The 21,246-nt window shown below is 28.1% G+C and overlaps 1 protein-coding gene across 1 annotated transcript; it reads right to left on the reverse strand.

The window, feature by feature from the left end:
* Positions 1-1,390: 1,390 nt before the first annotated feature.
* Positions 1,391-18,397, reverse strand: LOC147806738 (muscle calcium channel subunit alpha-1-like). Its single transcript, XM_087167136.1, has 6 exons — positions 18,319-18,397; positions 17,616-17,777; positions 16,340-16,443; positions 6,775-6,924; positions 3,415-3,608; positions 1,391-1,498 (listed from the first exon to the last, which is right to left on the reverse strand). The coding sequence occupies exons 3-6, from the start codon at positions 16,413-16,415 to the stop codon at positions 1,391-1,393; spliced, it is 528 nt and encodes a 175-aa protein (XP_087023262.1). The 5' UTR covers positions 16,416-16,443; positions 17,616-17,777; positions 18,319-18,397.
* Between the last annotated feature and the right edge of the window lie 2,849 nt (positions 18,398-21,246).

The raw sequence follows: 21,246 nt of genomic DNA on the forward strand, positions 1-21,246 counted from the left end.
AAAATATTCATTCATTTTTAATCTTACATCAAAATAGATAAATTAAGCAAAAAAAAATTTTTTTTTAAATCTTTGAAAAAAAATTTTTTGCAAAATTTCCTTAGAGAAAATCTGAAAACGTCAAAGATACTGTAAACATATTATGAGAAAAAAATACTTTAATCTGTACTTTCAATCTCAAGAATCAAAGGATTTATAAAAATGTAATTTCAAATGTGTTGAAATTTAACACATACCAAGAAAGAAAGTAATTTCGTTAGCTAAAATGAATTAATTCAGCAATAATAAATTTTAAAACTAAAGCAGCAATTTATTTAAAATACATTTTAAAACTAAGAAAAGAAATAAAAGTATTAATTTAAAACAGTGTTTTTAAATTTTTCATATCAATATATATATAAAAAAAATCAGTTGATTTAAATCAATGATTTTTTAAAAAAAATCATTTGATTTAAATCATTTAATTCCTCAACAATCTACCTGATTTAATCAAACATGATTTAAATTGTGATTTAAATCAACAAACCCTGTTTTATTTTAAAAAGAAACATTAAAAATAATAACATAATTATCGACTCACACAGGAAAATACAAATTTAATTTAATTCAACCTTGATTGCAATTTTTCTTACAAAAAGATCAAGTTAAGTAGTGTTGCAACGTTTTTGTGAGAAGTTTTCTATTTCTTATTAAAAAAAAATTGGAAAATATATAATTGAATTGAAACTGTAATAAAAATGATGATATAATAAAATTATAATTAGGTAGGTAGGAACTTTATTAACGTCGCACTAGAGCTGCACAATGCGCTATTGTCGACGGTCTAGGGAACATCCCATCCCCCGAGGATGATCCGAAGACGTGCTATCGGAATTTCAACCCTCGAAAAAGGGGATGGCTCCTCTACTTGCGTGCAAAGTAGAGCTCTTTAAGGTAGAACAGCTTAACAAGGACCAATACTGCACACCCTTGGTCCCTACAAAAACTGATCAAAGTGGTCACCTGCCCGCTTACTTACCTCAGCCGGTGATGCTTCACTTCAGGGTTCTACTAGAAACTGTGTCTTTACGCATTGCAGACAATAATACAATTAAAATACTAACTACTAACATGTTTATTGAATATTACTTTAATTATAAAAATGAATTTAACAAAACAGTGCAATTAGTATGCCAAAATTATTAGATGTTATAATGAAAATAAATTAACACCTAATGCAATTCAAAACAAAAATAAAATATATCAGACAGACACTGAATTTGGGGAATCATCCAGAAATTAAAAACTCAAAAATCCTTTTTCTCACTTTAGGGTTGAAATATTTAAAAACTTTAAATGACTATTAAATAAATTAAGTAGCATGGGCAACTTTAAACAAAAAATTACTGACTCACCCACTCAAAACACCAAGTACTAGATTGAGAACAAAGAAAGATCCCAGAATGATAAGGCTAAGAAAATAAATCCAGGGCCAACTGTTACCACAAGAATCATTCACCTGAAATCAACAACAAAGATCTTTACATTACAGTCAAGAGAATTGTTGTCTAACAACCACACAAAGAAGAATTTAAATTAAGACTTTGTCCTGATTTAGTCCATACCGCGGAAGAAATTTTTTGTCATAAATTCTCTTTCTCCTGCATTACTAATTTAAAAGAAAGAAAAAGTAAGTTCGGGAAAACATGGAGTAAGTCAAAGTTTCAACGGCTGAAAAAAATACTTCAAAATATTAAAATGCAAACAAATTATTTGAAGAGAACTTCTCTGTTGCGTAATCCTAATTTATCATCTCGTAATTTATTTTCATTTGTACATTTTAAAATTTTCTTTTCAGTATTTGAAACTTCACGGCTTACTCTAAGTTTGTCTGAACTCACTTTTTCTACACTTTAAATAAGTAATGAAGGTGAAGGAGAATTTGAGAGGAAAATTTTCTTTTGCTTCCTCTTAAAAGTTTCTTTGTCTTGGTAATTTTATCCGTATCTGGAAATATTGCCAGACGTGGGAAATTCTCAATCAATGGCAACACTCTAAGGTGACAAGGCTAACATGACCTTTACTTCTTGGGCAACTAAACTAGGGTAAATTAAACTTGGTTAGTTGTACTATTGACAGAATAATTTTACCAATACTGGTCAACAGAACAATCTTCTAGTTTTCTAATTTCCTCAAAATTCAGAATTCTTAACAATTTAAATTCAAAATTCTAAAAGGCAGCAAATGACCACAGTTAATCACCGTGTACAGCCAAATCTTTCAACAAAAAATAAGCACCTTTTATACACTCAAACATTAAGGAAATGCAAAATAATTCTCAAAGACTTTACATGATCATGATAAAATAAGTTTCTGACAAAGAACTCTTTTCTTGATTATATTAGCCATTATAAAATGATTGAAAGATTTTTCGGTTTGAGATCTCAGAATGGAAAAGGAAGCCTGAAATTGAGAATATCTTGCAAGTTGCAGCAGAGTTGCAAATGACAGTGCAATAATCTCACCGAACCCAGCTCAGTAGACGCGCATGCGGACTCACAAGTATTTTATCAAACATGCAAAATGATTGATGCTTTCATACAATATGAACTGGCGGTACTCTGAAATATATTGTGGTTGAATGAATTGTTAAAACGGTGAATAGAACAATGCGAAAAGCACGCCTTTGCATAATATGTGTCACCTTAAAAGGGATCTTAAAAAATTACAATAAAAAAGAAGCACCTTCAAGCACTTTTTAAAATCCCTACGCACCTTGTTTAACATGGATCAATTATTTAGTAATTGATCGCTTGTACCAAACACCCAATTGGTATTTGGTTCAAGCAGGGGTAATTGTGAGCCCAACTCAAATCTCCTCAAAATTTCTTGATTAAAATCATAAATGACGCATTTCAAAAATTTAATGTCTTTATAAATTTAAAATCATTGATATTTTCAAAACATGAAAGTCTAAATAAATTATAAGCAGTTATAACTATATATTAAGAGGAAACACAATTTCTGTGCTCTTGTGCAAGCTATATAGGGCTAATTATATTTATTAATTTCAATTGCTGGAAAAACTTGAGAAAAAAAAAAGGAACAAATGAACATACTTAAATAACGCAAAAGTAAATGAAATAGTTTAGTATAGCTGAAATATCCTGCTTAGATATCCCATACATTACGCTTTGAGTGGTCATTATTTAAAAGGGGAAAATATGAAACAAAATTACCTGTATTTTCCCAGTTTGTAAAAAAAAGAAATCAAAATTTCCTGCATTTTCTCTGCTATTTTAGGTAATTTTTAAATTCCCCGTATTTTCCAGGTCTTCCCTGTGACAACCCTGAATGCTGCAGCAATTTTGACTGCTAATACAATATGAAACAATTTTTATCTTTGTAATGTGAGTTCAAAGAATGAATACTAACATTGTATAGAACAGTGGTCCATCCTTCGTTGGTAACACATTGGAAAACAGTGAGCATGGCCAGACCAAAATTGTCAAAATTTATGATTCCGTAATTTGGATCGTCCCAATAGAGGAGGCAGACTTCTCCCACACCTTCACACTGGAAGCCAGAATCACCACACGGATGAGATTCTCCTTTGATCGATATCTCACCTACAATAAAATAGTTTAGTTACTTCTGTAGAGTTAATACATACATTGAATATACATATAACTGATAGCAAAATATTCACATACATATTAATATACAAACAGAAATATTCAAATAAGACAGCAAAATATTTGTAAACAAACAGATATACATATAGTGAATAATACATATACTCTGTGGCAGAATTCTTTTGGCTTTCTGCAACAGAATTTAAAGCAACAGAAACGTATTTGCAACAACAAAAAAAAAACTTTTTGGTTAAAATGATATTGTGCGTATTTTTTTTAAATGAAGATGTAATATTTTTTTATTTTCATATCACAGCAATATTCTCACATTTTGTAGGAGGAAAACACACGAATAATTTCCTTTTTGCAATTCGTAAATCATAATCACATGAAGAAAAAAATTATCAAGATCATTTCTTATCCCTCTAATGCGTGAAAAAGGAATCTTTTGAATATAATTATTGAGAGAGAAAAATCTTTCAAACATTTCTGCAGAAAAGATATTTTTTACTTCAATATTCTTTATTTTTCATTCTTATCAAATAAGAATAAAAAAATTACGAGCATTTCTTTCCCCTCCGATACGCGAAAAAGGCATCTTCCAAATATAATTTCAAAAAAGGAAACTAATATTTTTTGTCTATCTAAAGGAAAATTCTTTTTGCAATAACTCTAACGCTCTGCAACAATGTCACCGTGTTATTACGGTTCTGGCACGGGGTGCATATACATGCTTTATATATTTTGAAAAATATATATTTTGAGGTGCCAACAATATTGCCATTTGCTCAACAATAAGAAAATATTGTAAAGAAACTTCAGACTTGTCTTACTATTAGTAACCACTTTGCAAGCATGTATGTGTAAAAGAGTAAATAAACAATGTACTTTTAAACCAACATCCAGGGCAGAAATAATAAGCTCTAAAAAAGTATTCCGTATGTTCATTACTAAGACAATCACTCATCCTGGTGCCTTGGCAATATTACAAGATTATATATTAGCATAGAACAACAGTTATCCAAAGTAATCAAGTCCTTTTTTTACCCATTTTAAAGCATGTTGTTTTTTACTATTGTATAAACTCGAAAGTACGAGATTCTGAAATATAATTGTGAACTTAAAATATTGCTTTGAAGATTATGATTGAAACTTAAAAATCTAAGAATTTGGTTGGCAGTAAGGACAGATTGAGCAAAAGTTCTGAGACACATTTTCTTTGAATGGAATTTTCTTGAAATACAAAATGCTTATTTTCCACAGTTTAAAAGCTTTTTAAAATAAAACAGCAGTTTACACACAATACATAAATATTTATAAGCAATAGCTTCATATTTACAATTTGCTAATATATTGTTTTCATTAGAATACAAATATAGTTTGTCTAAAGTAAGAACTCCCCTAGCTATTGGTCTGGACCAGTGGGGGTGACTATCTTAACGACGTAGAACTATTTCAAGTAGGGGTGAGGGGTCAATGTTTAGGACAGGCTTTGGCTCGGTCTGGTTGGCGAGAGAAAGGGAATTTCTTTCTCTGGTCTATTGTGTTAGCCCTAGCATGAAGAGAAGCTACCCTGACGAACTATACGCTAGTTTTACATTAAAAATATATCATTTTTTATTTAAAAAAAATTTTAAAAAAGAATCTTATAAAAAACATAACACTTTTGTATGGAATTTCAACTTAACCTGGCATTACTTTCTTTTACAATAGAAGCCTAACTAATAATCGTTCTTTTAGAGAAGTCTTCAAAAGTAAAGCTCATTAGCAATTTTTAACAGAAATTATTTCGAATGGACTATTAATTATTTTGATAATCTACAGAAAAATGTTTTCATAGTTTTAAAAATAAATAGTATTAAAATTAAAGTTTACATCAGAATTGAATTTGCAGAATTCTAGTTCTGAATTAATTTTTTTTACATATGCAATAGCACCGCAGCTAAAAATGAACAAAACAAGCTTAATAATGATTTTTGTTGAAATGAAGACAAAGCAGAACTGTTAATAATTGTTGATGAATTTAGTTATTTTCTTTTGAATCAAAAAGTTTGATGGGAAAACTAATGCAATATCTTTTTCATAATTGAGTCAATATATTGTTTTTAGAATTATACATTCGACAGGAAATTATGTATATAATTATACATTCTAAACCCTAAGGCATTTCTAACACATAAGAGCATTCCTTTAACTTTTAAGAACATTCCTTATGCATCTTTTCGGGGTTGGGGATTTAGAAGTCCTAAACTGGTTTTGGATAGGACATGTAGGTTTTACTGTCTTAAACTGTCCTAAACTGACTAAAACTACCTTAAAGGGTGCAAAACCTTGAACATTGGTAAAAGGTAAAAATTCTATATGTGTGACCACTGTACACATAATAATTGCATATATTAATAAATATTTGATACCTTTTTATACAATTTGCTTTAACTTATTAAAATAAAATAATATAATATAAGAGGAAAAGATTTATAACGTTTGAAGCCCCACAATTCTATGAACAACAAAAGTGAATACTGTATCTTTAAATATGAATAAATATGCTTTTAATACTGATAAATTACGTTTTCGCATAAAGCTAAATAATGCAATATTAAAAATAATAATAAACTTTTTTAATAAAACAAAAAGTTCTCAGCATTATGTTTCTTGCTCAAAAATTAACCCTTTATTTTTCACAATATTTTTTCCAAATTGTGACATAATTTGAATAAAAGAGTTTTGGACAGTTAAGAGAGTTTTGGACAAATTGGTATTGGACAAAAGGCTTTAAACACTGAATTAATCCAAGCTGTTATAAACCTTGCATATTCTGCATCTTTTATACATAATTTTAGAGAAAAAAAAATCGAAAATTTCAGCAGAAATGAAAACTAAAATTTTTTTAACTTCCTAAAGAAAAAATCTTTTTGCAAGAACACTGTAATGCTCTGTGACAATGTCGTCGTCATTCGGCCAAGGGGATACCACTAATTATGAAATATTGTCCCCATCTTTCTGCACCACTCCCACTAGCCTTACAAAGAACTCTTCCCAATATTTTCTTTTATAGAAAATATAAAATTTTAGAAATTTTATAAACATGAGCGATGATACAAAAGCTAGTTGTAGAGAAGAATAACGTTTAACACATCAGAAGAAGAAAAATAAATACCAGTAACATTATCAAAACAAGTTTTGATCATTTTTCCAGAGAAAAGCTCCAGACTAATGATTACATAGATGATGATAAAAATGACGAGAAGGGCGATGTGGAGGAGGGGAATCATGGCTTTTAGAATGGAATTGAGCACCACTTGAAGACCTAAAATAAGAATCACAAAATAAGAAATCACTTATTTTGGGTGCAACATTATGTGATTAGAAGTGCACACACAAGAATAGCTGAAAGACAATCTTTATAGTTCGAAAAGAGCTAATTATAAATATGATCATCTGAGACGGCAAATTGAATTCATCAATAAAAAAATACATTTATCCAGAGCATCTTCTTATCTGATTTTCTTAATTAAAACATCATTAATTTGAACATTTATGATTAAGAACTCTTAACACAAAACCCTATATTACTACTCGAGTATCCGATCAGTTTAAGGGTAGAGTTCATTGCAACTCAACTAAGAATTGTTTTAGCGTTTAAGGAAGTGTGGAACATGCAACTTTCGAAAATGTTCAGATTTGTTAAACTACATAATAAAATTAATGAAAATTTTTTAAAAAATTATGATTTTCTTTCAACAAAAAAAAAAAGGAAATTTTTTTTTTCTTCTTTTTGTTTATTAAAATGATGAGAAATTATTTTCTTCCCTTCTAATGAACTAAAATTTTGAATGCTCCATTCACCATGATAAATTCTTCCTATTTTTTTCATACTGAAAAATATATGTTAACCACTTCCTTAATCATCACAAGTAAATTCTGGTATGAATATAATTAAATTGAAAGGCAAGTTTCTAATATGAGCAAGAATATGCAAGTATATCATATAAACTACAGCTGGACTATAGATGAATATAACTTGTCATAATTAAATACAAATGCACGTGTATAATATAAGCAAGTACTTAATATATACTATAGCTGGACTAACCACGAATATTAATCGTCATAATTAAATTGAAATGCAGGAATATAATATAAGCAAGCATATGGAAATATATAATATAAACTATACCTGGAAAAAAGATTAATATAACTTGTTATAATTAAATTAAAATGCGTATAAAATGAGCAAGTATATGGAAGTAAATAAAATAAACTATACCTGGACTCAAGATAACTATAACTCTTCAGAATTAAATTGAAATGCAAGTGTAAAATATAAGTAAATATATGCAAGTATGTAATATAAACTATAGCTGGATTCATGATTAATATAACTTTTCATGATTAAATTGAAGTGCAAGTATATAATATAAGCAAGTATAAGCAAGAATATAATATAAACTATGCAAATATATAATATAAGCAAGTAAATGCAAGTATTTAATATAAACTATAGCTGGACTCATGATTAATATAACTTGTCATAGATAAATTGAAATGCAAATGTATAATATATGCAAGTATATAATATAAACTATAACTGGACTAATGATTAACTTGAAATGCAAGTTTATATTATGAGCAAGCATATGAGAGTATATAATATAAACTATAGCTAGATAAAACTATATATAGATATAGATGAAAAAAACTTGTCATAACGAAATTGAAATGCAAGTGTATAATATACGCAAGCATATCCAAGTATAAAATATAAACAATAGCTAAACTAAAGATGAATATAACTAGTCATAATTAAATTGAAATGCAAGTATATCGTATAAGTAAGTATATGCAAGTGTATATGTATAGTTTATATAATATAAGCAAGTATAAAATATAAACTATAGCTGACTAAAGATGAATATAACTTGTCATAATTAAATTAAAATGCAAGCATATCATATAAGCAAGTATATAATATAAACTATAGCGGGAATAATGAAGAATATAACATGTCATAATTAAATTAAATTTAAATGCAAGTCTATAATATATGCAAGTACATAAAATGAACTATAGCTGGAGTCAAGATTAATATAACTCATCATAATTACATTGAAATGAAAGTATAAAATATTATCAAGTATATGAGAGTATACATAATATAAACTGTAGCTACACTCCTGAAGAGTATAATTCCTCATAATTAAATTGAAATGCAAGTATATAATATAAACTACAGCTGGACAAATGATTAAATTGAAAACCATGTTCATAGTATGAGAAGTATATGCAAGTAAATTATATAAACTATAGCTGGAATAATGTTGAATAGAACTTGTCATAATTAAACTGAAATGAAAGTACAAAATATTATCAAGTATATGAAAGTATATAATAAAATCCATAGCTGGACTCCTCAAGAGTATAATTCGGCATCATTAAATTGAAATGCAAGTGCATAATATACGCAAGTATATCCAAGTATAAAATATAAACTATAGCTGAAGTAAAGATGAATATAAAGAGTCATAATTAAATCGAAATGCAAGTATATCATATAAGCAAGTATATGCAAGTGTATATGTATAGCTTATATAATATAAGCAAGTATATGCAAGTATAAAATATATAGATGAATATAACTTGACATAATTAAATTGAAATGCAAGTATAAAATATTATCAAGTATATGAAAGTATATAATATAAACTGCAGCTGGACTCCTGAAGAGTATAATTCCTCATAATTAAATTGAAATGCAAGGATATCATATAACCAAGTACATAATATAAACTATAGCGGGACAAATGATGAATACAACTTGTCATAATTAAATTGAAATGCAAGGGTATAATATAAACCATAGCTGAACTCATGATAATTATAACTCAACATAATTAAATTGAAATGCAAGAGTATAATATAAGCAAATATATGCAAGTATATAAAATAAACTATATCTGGACACACGATGAATATAACTAGTCATAATTAAATTGAAATGGAAGTGTATTATATAAGTAAGAATATAATATAAACTGCAGCTGGACTCATGATGAATATAATTAAATTAAAATGCATGAGTATAATATAAGCAAGTATATAAAATAAACTATAGCTGGACTCATGATTAATATAACTCGACATAATTAAATTGAAACGCAAGAGTATAATATAAGCAAGTATATGCAAACATATAATATAAACTACAGCTGGACTCACGATCAATATAACTCGCCATGATAAATTGAAACGTAAGTGTATAATATAAGCAAGTATATGGAAGTAAAAAATATAAACTATTGCTGAACTAAAGATGAATAACTCGTCACAATCAAATTGAAATGCAAATGTATAATATATGCAGGTATATAATATAAACCATAGCTAAACTTAAGAAGAATATAACTAGTCATAATTAAATTGAAATGCAAGTGTATAATATATTCAAGTACATAAAATGAACTATAGCTGGACTCAAGATGAATATAATTCGTCATAATTAAATTGAAATGAAAGTATAAAATATTATCAAGTATATGAAAGTATATAATATAAACTGTAGCTACACTCCTGAAGAGTACATAATTCCTCATAATTAAATTGAAATGCAAGCGTATAATATAAGCAAGTATATAACATAAACTATAGCTGGACTAATGATTAAATTGAAATACAAGAGTATAGTATGAGCAAGTATATAATATAAACTATAGCTGTACTAATGATTAAATTGAAATACAAGAGAATAGTATGAGCAAGTATATAATATAAACTATAGCTGGACTAATGATTAAATTGAAATACAAGAGTATAGTATGAGCAAGTATATAATATAAACTATAGCTGTACTAATGATTAAATTGAAATGCTAGAGAATAGTATAAGCAAGTATATGCAGGTAAATAATATAAACTATAGCTGGACTCATGAAGAATATAACATGTCATAATTAAATTGAAATGCAAGAGTATATATAAGGAAGTGTATGCAAGCATATAATATAAACTACAGCTGGACTCACGATGAATATAACTCGCCATAATAAATTGAAATGCAAGTGTATAATAAAAGCAGCTATATGCAAGTATATAATATAAACTATAGCAGGATTCACGATAAATATAACTCGCCATATTAAGGTGAAATGCAAGTGTATAATATAAGCAGGTATATGTAAGCATAAAATATAAACTATAGCTGAACTAAAGATGAATATAACTTGTCATAATAAAATTGAAATGCAAGTATATCATATAAGTACATAATATGAACTATAGCGGGACTAATGATGAATATAACTTGTCATAATTAAATTGAGATGCAAGTATATAATATAAGCAAGTATATGCAAGCATAAACTATAGCCGGACTCATGATGAATATCTAGTTCATCATGAACTAGTAATAACTAAATTGAAATGCAAGAATATAATATAAGCAAGTATATAATACAAACAATAACTGGACTCATGAAGAATATAACTCGCCATAATAAATTAAAATGCAAGTGCATAATATACGCAAGTATATCCAAGTATAAAATATAAACTATAGCTGAACTAAAGAAGAATATAAAGAGTCATAATTAAATTGAAATGCAAGTATATCATACAAGAAAGTATATGCAAGTATAAAATATATAGATGAATATAACTCGTCATCATTAAATTGAAATGCAAGTATAAAATATTATCAAGTATATGAAAGTATATAATATAAACTGTAGCTGGACTCCTGAAGAGTATAATTCCTCATAATTAAATCATAATAAACTATAGCGGGACAAATGATGAATACAACTTGTCATAATTAAATCCAAATGCAAGTGTATAATATATGCAAGGGTATAATATAAACCATAACTGAACTCATGATTAATAAGTATAATATAAGCAAAGAGTATAATATAAGCAAATATATGCAAGTATATAATATAAACTATATCTGGACACACAATGAATATAACTAGCAATATTAAATTGAAATGCAAGTGTATAACATAGGCAGGTATATGCAAGTATAAAATATAAACTATAGCTGAACTAAAGATGAATATAACTTGTCATAATTAAATTGAAATGCAAGTATATCATATAAGCAAGTATATAAAATGAACTAAACTGGACTCAAGATGAATATAACTAGTCATAATTAAATTGAAATGCAAATGTATAATATAAGCAAGGATATAATATAAACTATAGCTGAACTAATGATGAATATAACTTGCCATAATAATGAAAGGCAAGTATATAATATAAGCAAGTAGTATATGCAAGTATAAACTATAGGTGGACGGATGAATATAACTAGCCATAACTTAACTGAAATGCAAGAATATAATATAAGCAAGTATATAATACAAACAATAACTGGACTCATGACGAATATAACGTGTCATAATGAAATTAAAATGCAAGTGTATAATACAAGCAAGTATATGTTAGTAAAACTATAGCTAGACTCATAATTAATATACTTTTTCATATATAAATTGAAATGCAAGTGCATAATATATGCAAATATATTACATAAACTATAGCTGGACCAATGATTAAATTGAAATGCAAGTGTATAATATAAGTAAGCATATGCAAGTATATAATATAAACTATATCTGGACACACGATGAATATAACTCGCCATGATAAATTGAAACGCGAATGTATAATATAAGCAAGTATATAATATAAACTATAGCTGGACACACAATGAATATAACTTGTCATAACCAAATTGAAATGCAAATGTATAATATAAGCAAGTATATAATACGAACAATAACTGCACTCATGATGAATATAACTTGTCATAATTAAATTGAAATGCAAATGTATAATATAAGCAAATATATGCAAGTATATAATATAAACTATAGCTGTACTAATGATTAAATTGAAATGCAAGTTCATAGTATAAGCAAGTATATGCAGGTAAATAATATAAACTATAGCTGGACTCATGAAGAATATAACATGTCATAATTAAATTGAAATGCAAATGTATAATATAAGCAAATATATGCAAGTATATAATATAAACTATAGCTGGACTGACGATGAATATAACTCGCCATAATAAATTGAAAAGAAAATGTATAATATAAGCAAATATAAGCAAGTATATAATATAAACTATAATTAATGATGAATATAACTTGTCATAATTAAATTTAAATGCAAGTGTATAATATATGCAAGTACATAAAACGAACTATAGCTGATTGCACAATTTGTCATAATTAAATGGAAATGCAAGTATATAATAAATGCAAGAATATAATAAGCTATAGCTGAACTAATAATGAATATAACTTGTCATAATTAAATAGAAATGCAAGTGTATAATATAAGCAAATATATGCAAGTATATAATATAAACTATAGCTGGACTGACGATGAAATATAACTGGCCATAATAAATTGAAATGCAAATGTATAATATAAGTAAGTATATAATATAAACTACAGCGGGACTAATAATATATAAAACTTGTCATAACCAAATTGAAATGCAAATTAATAATATAAGCAAATATATGCAAGTATATAATATAAACTATATCTGGACACACGATAAATATAACTCGCCATGATAAATTGAAATGCAAGTGTATAATATAAGCAAGTATATAATACGAACAATAACTGGACTCATGATGAATATAACTTGTCAAAGTTAAATTGAAATACAAGTGTATAATATAAGTAAGCATATGGCAAGTATATAATATAAACTAGAGCTGGACTCATGATTAATATTACTTGTCATTATTAAATTGAAGTGCAAGTGTATAATATATGCAAGTATATAATATAAACTATAGCTGGACTAATGATTAAATTGAAATGCAGGTGTATAATAAAAGCAAGTATATAATATAATTTATAGCTGGACTCACAATGAATATAACTTGCCATAATAAATTGAAATGCAAGTGTATAATATAAGCAAGTACATGCAAGTATATAATAAAAACTATAGCTCGACTGACGATGAATATAACTCGACATAATAAATTGAAATGCAAATGTATAATATAAGCAAGTATATAATATAAACTATAGTGGGACTAATGATAATTATAACTTGTCATAATTAAATTTAAATGCAAGTGTATAATATATTCAAGTAGATAAAATGAACTATTGCTAGACTCGAGATGAATATAACTCGTCATAATCAAATTGAAAAGAAAGTATAAAATATTATCAAGCATATGAAAGTATATAATATAAACTGTAGCTGGACTCCTGATGAGTATAACTCGTCATCATTAAATTGAAATGCAAGTATAAAATATTATCAAGTATATGAAAGTATATAATATATACTGTAGCTGGACTCTTGAAGAGTATAACTCCTCATAATTAAATTGAAATGCAAGTGAATAAAATAAGCAAGGAAATAATATAAACTAAAGCTGAACTAATAATGTATAAAACTTGTCATAACCAAATTGACATGCAAATTAATAAGCAAATATATGCAAGTATATAATATAAACTATATCTGGACACATGATGAATATAACTCGCCATGATAAATTGAAACGAAAGTGTATAATATAAGCAAGTATATAATATAAACTATAGCTGGACACACGATGAATATAACTTGTCATAAAACTAAATTCAGTGGCGCGACAGCCCATAGAGGGCCAAGGCCTACTGTGCCCATCTCAGTTTTCTCGACCTTGGGCTCTGGGGTGCAGGAGCAGATGTTCCGGTCAGGTGGTCAGCCGAACGCGGAACCCCCAGTGTTTAGTTCCCAAGCATGCTTGGTACTCATTTATCGATCCACTGAAGGGATGAAAGGCTTGTCATAACCAAATTGAAATGCAAATGTATAATATAAGCAAGTATATAATACGAACAATAACTGCACTCATGATGAATATAACTTGTCATAATTAAATTTAAATGCAAGTGTATAATATACGTAAGCATATGCAAGTATATAATATAAACTATAGCTGGACTCATGAAGAATATAATTTGTCATAATTGAATTGAAATGAAAATGTATAATATAAGCAAATATAATATAAACTATAATTAATGATGAATATAACTTGTCATAATTAAATTTAAATGCAAGTGTATTATATATGCAAGTACATAAAACAAACTATAGCAGATTGCACAATTTGTCATAATTAAATGGAAATGCAAGTATATAAAAAATGCAAGAATATAATAAACTATAGCTGAACTAATGATGAATATAACTTGTCATAATTAAATAGAATTGCAAGTGTATAATATAAGCAAATATATGCAAGTATATAATATAAACTATAGCTGGGCTGACGATGAATATAACTCGCCATAATAAATTGAAATGGAAAAGTATAATATAAGCAAGTATATAATATAAACTACAGCGGGACTAATAATATATAAAACTTATCATAACCAAATTGAAATGCAAATTAATAATATAAGCAAATATATGCAAGTATATAATATAAACTATGCATGACACACGATGAATATAACTCGCCATGATAAATTGAAACGCAAGTGTATAATATAAGCAAGTATATAATACAAACAATAACTGGACTCATGATGAATATAAATTGTCAAAGTTAAATTGAAATACAAGTGTATAATATAAGTAAGCATATGGCAAGTATATAATAGAAACTGTAGATAAAAAAAATTATTTAATGAGGAAGGAAACATTTCAGTTTGACTAAAATGTGAAATTGTTATAACAAATAATTGTAATAGATGTATAAATTATTTATTTCTAATCTCAATAACTGATTACTGTTTCTAACAATTTTAAGACTGATTATTTTCTAGGCATGATTTAGGAATATATTTCAGGATAATGTAAAAAAATTGCAACTTTCCCTAACTATTCCTTGATTTTTGAAGTTATAATAAAATTCCCTGACCATTTCAGGTTTTCCCTGTTCTACCTAACCATTGGAAGGGAGATAGGAATTTTATGAAATTGTGACAGTTTGTGACAGAGTTACAGAGATGTGAAAGCATACATTTTAGGCTAAATAAACACCATTTAAACTCAGCAGATTAATTCTCCGTTTATCCGCAGAGTTAACTCGGTATGTACACAATGCAAATATTTATTGTCTGGAGTAAACTCGGGCATAGCAGAACTCGTCTGTATGTTTTGTTTTATCACATTTTTATTCTGCCGACAACAAAACAAAAAATATTAATCTGCTGTGATAGGAAGTTTGTTAATTTTTATTTAGGAGTTGTAAGACTATTTGTGGGACAGCAGATGTGTTTCTTCGTACAATTGAATGTACGATGGTTGATGAAATTACATACAAAAAAAAAAGTAAAAAATTGGCGTTCAGGAGAGAAAGTAAAAGTAATTCAGGTGATTTTTTAGATGATGAAGATGTAAACATATACAAAGACTAATATATAACTTTTTCCTTTGCCCATGATAATTTAGGATATAAAGTATATAAAAGATGGTAAATTAAATAATGGTAAATTAAATAACTGATGGTAAATTAAATATTTTTATACATAAAAAAATTAAAATTTCAACTTTGAACTTGTGTATTATGTATTCTTTGTATTTCTTAATAAAATAAAAATATATGTTGATTTTTTGCATTTTTTTTTCTTTAAAAAAATTGGTAAGGTAAGCAGTTAATTTATTGTTTTCAAATAAATCTTGCTTTAAATTTAAAGCACATAAAAAGGAAAACTAATTAAGATTTGTGAATGAACTTACTTCCGATACAAGCCTCAGAGGACGAAGAACACTGAATGCTTGAAGAGCTTTAACATCCAAGCCATCTTTCATCAGATTTGAAAGAGCAGTACTTATCACACTATTCAAAATATAAATATTATTTTATTTATGAGAATAAAATATAAAGAATGTAATCAAATGCATGTCGAGAAGAATATATTTCTTAAATGAATACCCTTTACTCTATAACTTTATTAAGAAAAATAGAAATACAGCGAAACTTCTGCTATGGACACACCAGCGAAACGGAAGCCTCTCAATACGGACATTCATTCAATTCCCTATGAACCTTCTATGAATCATTAGGTACATTCTCCGTGAAATGGACACATCCGTAAACCGGACGCAGACAGTCATCTTTGCCCTATGAAACATTATTTTCTATTTCCTCAACTTCTCTATTGTTTTGTTAATCAAATAAACCCTTCTCGGGAGAGGGGGGAAGAAAGACAATGTAAACCAACCAAGTTTAGTCTTCGGCAGATGCTTCTTTCTTTATTCGTCCAAAACGAATATTCTGCATTCTGCAGTATAGGCTAAATACCAAATATTTGTATGTTACATCTCTAATTTAATAGCAGTAATTGCTATTTATTTTTGAAAATTTAATTTTTTTAAATTATAATTTTACAATGCTGTGCATATCTTGTATCTATTTACAATTAAAAAACTCATTGAAAAAGTTTTTTTGCAATAACAGGACTCTATTTGCACAAATTCACAAAAGCAGGACTCTGGTTGAAAGAATATGACTCAACGTTTATTTTATAGTCACAAATTACAAGTAATTTTTTCACAATTTTACAAAAACAGGACTTTTTACAAAATGTGTGAACAGACCTCTGCCTGTTAGAAAATTAATTAGTTCTCCTACTTTACAGGTAAGCATTGATTTCTTTTGTTTTCTGCGTATCGTGAGAGGTTTACTTTCAAAAAGGTATTAACCATGTTTCCTATCAAGTGATGGGGGATGTAAACCTAATAACTGAAACAGACTGAGGACTAAAAGCTCCCATTTGGTATCATATGACTAACTTGAATATCTGTGTTAAAAGGAAAATAATATTCATTTATCTGTAGCTACATCTAGAATTATGCATTTACATCATACTTTCATATATTCGTCTTATATAGAAAAAAAAAATTCTTTAAAGTTAAATTAAATATTCTTGGAGATTATTTAATTATATCTATATTATAGAAAATATTCTCAAAAACAATTTACAGTGTTAAACTTTGTCATTAAGGTACCCTTCCCATAAACGGACAACTCTCGTAAACAGACAATGACTTGGCTGGAGACATCTATTCTTGTTCTTTCTCAGCACAACAACATTTTACTAGCCAAGGCTGTCTTAGTCAATTTCCCCAAGTAAAAATTAAGAGATATCAATTACATCAAAAATGTCATACCTATTAGATGTTAAGGACAAAACTCATTAGCAGTTTTCAAATGACTTAATAATATGAATCACATACATTATTTGCAGTTATATAATATTGAACATAAATTGGTAGGAAGATAGTAAACTGTGGTTAAAAATGTAAGAAAAACTTAAAATTAATATTAGAATAAAAATCATTATAAACCACTTATTACATCTATTACAAAATATACATCTCACGACTTTAAATACTAACACTAGCGTATGCTTGCAACAAAAACAAATAGTTTTAAATAGCTAAAGAAGATAGTTTTAAACAGCTTTAAGTTTTAAATAGCTTTAGTTTTATATAGCTTTAGTTATATAAAACAAATAGTTTTAAATAGCTTTAAGAAGCTAAAGAATAAAGTTCTTTCTAAATACAGTAGCCATATAGCCTTTTTTAACATATCAATAAATGACTAAAACAAATTTTCTCTTCAAACTCATAAAAATAACTTATTATCACTAAAATCTTATGAAATGCAGCAGACATGAGTTTAGAAATTATATTATTTATTTATACTTACAAAATTATTTCTGAAAATATTGCCTCTCACAATAAACTGTGTAGTAAACGGTTGCAAACTTTCTAGCGAGAAGTCGAGTAGGGATATCGAGATTTGTTTTCGTTTACCAACAAACGTAGCTTGCAACTCGGATTTACCGCCAAAATCGAGGAGATATCGATATTGGCGTGGCGATCGCAACGCTCGAATACGCCATCTGGGGGAAGACCAGTTTCATGTGTTTGGCCCTTTTCCCTTCCCTCTTCTCTTCGTTTCAATTGTATAGGAATGTACTACTAATTGTATAGGAATGCACAACTGAATGTACAGCTAAATTTTCGCAATTACCATTGACAAATTATGTCTATCAAAAGCCTGTATTTCTACATATAACAAGATGCGATATTTTTACAAAAATACAGGCATCTGATGAGTTTAATTGAGTCGTCGTAATTGCGTAAATTTAGCCCTAGTGTCAACAAGGATACGAATTTTTCGCTGCTAGATGGCTAAGTTAACAATCAGAAAACTGCAATCGGCATGATGCACATAGAATTATCAGAAAATCAGTAAAATGGACCATTGGAGGGGAGGGACTTCATAGCTATTTTAGGTTCTAGTTAATTTTCTTGTTATCTTTTGTGGGGTGAAAAATTTAAATACATCAAAATTAAATATCTTTAAATTCCTCCATTTTAAATACCTTCATTAATGAAGTAGAGAAGCAGAGGGGGCCCTGTCGTTACGCAGACTGATCAAAGTGCTCACCCTCCCGTTTACTGCAGTCAGTGATGCTTGACTTCGGTGTTTTACTGGTCTTATGAATGGTAAAATTACCCGTAACTTAAAACACAAATCACATTAATAAAATAAAACTTCCCAGAATATTAAGCCTGTTAACACATCACCTCGAAAGCATAACATAAACTGAGGTATACACAGGAAGTTATCTAATTTTTTTTTTTTCGGTTTTAGGAAGATGGTTATTGTTTACATTCAGTTAACCATCCATACAGCCTTACTGAGGGTAGCATTTCATGTTTTCTTGCAGATTGAGGTCAGGAGAAAGGACAGGTCATTCATGACCTGCACTCTATTATTCAAAAACCACTACTTTGAAGAATTTTCGTGTAGATGACGGCATTCTCTTCCTGGAAATTTCTTTGTTGATAAACAAAAAACTCCTTAACTTTTGAATATTTGAATGTAAAAAAAAATTCTCAAATTTAAATAAGGCATTTGCGCATGTAGTACTAAAAAAAAATATTGTTATACGCAATTGCATAATTTTCTGAAATGTTTTATAATTATCTGAATGTTAAAAATTCTCAAATTAATATGAAAAATTTCTACAGTACAGTGATAAAAAAATCATCTTCACGATTTTTTTTTTAGATATATCTTCGTGATTTTTTTCAGTACTGCATTGTAAAAATCGCACTTCAGAATATTAGAATAATTAGGCCAAGTTAAAAATAAATTTCCAAGTAGCCGTTTACGTAAATTTGAAAGTATCTCAAGAATTATTATCGACCCATTTCTTTCAAATTTTGGATTTTGTCGTTTAAAATTAATTCGCTAAAAAAAATGCAAAAAAATTTGTAATTTAAAATTTAAAATTATTCGATTATTGTCATGTAAAATAATAATAAAAACGCATTCAAAATTATTTTCACTTGAAATGTTAAAGCTTTGTGTACCCAAATTTTATAATTGTTTGCAAAGGTTTTTAGCAAAGGTTTGCAAAGGTTAAAAAGTTTCATGACGAAGTTTTCAAAAAGTGAAATTGACATTAACTAAGATATTGAATAATAAAACATTATAATACGTTGTATCTAGTTTTCTGCGCTATACTATTGGGAATGTAAATTGCTTATCAGTCAAATATATTTCATCCGAGTTCTTCGAAGTTAGATTGGTGCATATAATTTGTACTGCAAGCACTGGACAGCGATAGCCTGGTTGACAGGACATTGGACTTGGTTGGTTCGTAAGAAAGAGAAGTTGAAATCCAGCCGAATAAAGACTATCCGTGTAATAAATGGTGACTGGAACAAGTTAAATCTGTAGGGTCACAAAGTCCTCTATGTTCCCATAACAAATTAAACCTCTGGGGGTGCTGAATCGGTTCTCTGTTTCAGGTCAGAATTACGATGTGTGGATGAATGACAACAAATCTAACTTGCCACACAGCTTTACCAACTGCGCCATGATTCACATGCCTGCCCGCGAATATTTAACTTAAAACACCACCTTCCGGTTAGTAAACAAAACTTATTTTGGCGGATTGTGGGCACACTAATTGGTATAAAAAAAATCCTTCGGTACCATTGTTTTATACATTAAATTCTGATTTTGGGCAGAGTTTGAAATTTATAGGTTAATATTATAGGAAGTTACGGGGTGTGATGTGTGCGTGCCTCCTGATTTGACTTCTGCCCCGTTTTCTGCCTTTATTCGCTCTTTAACAAAGAAAAATATTTCTTTTCACATATAGAACGCTTTAATCGCTTTAAAATATTGAAAAGAAGTTTAAAAAAATAATATAAATTAAAATAAATAAATATATAAAATTTATCCTAAATTTATCCGATTATTAGCTATTATTCGCTATTTCCCAAAGAAAAAATATTTTTTTATATACAGAACACTTGATTCACGTTAAAATATCAAAAAATATATTTAAAAAAATAATATATAAAAAAAGAAAAAATATGAATGCCGACCGTCGCAGCGTTTCGAACCCATGGCTCCCGGGAAAACAAATCTAACTTGCCACACAGCTTTACCAACTGCGCCATGATTCACATGGCTGCCCGCGAATATTTAACTTAAAACACCACCTTCCGGTTAGTAAACAAAACTTATTTTGGCAGATAGTGGGCCCACTAATTGGTATATAAAAAAATCCTTCGGTACCATTGTTTTATACATGAAATTCTGATTTTG

This window comes from Parasteatoda tepidariorum, chromosome 7, assembly GCF_982258835.1.
Source record: "Parasteatoda tepidariorum strain Cologne lab strain chromosome 7, Ptep-v5.0, whole genome shotgun sequence".
NCBI classification, from domain to species: Eukaryota; Metazoa; Arthropoda; class Arachnida; order Araneae; family Theridiidae; genus Parasteatoda; species Parasteatoda tepidariorum.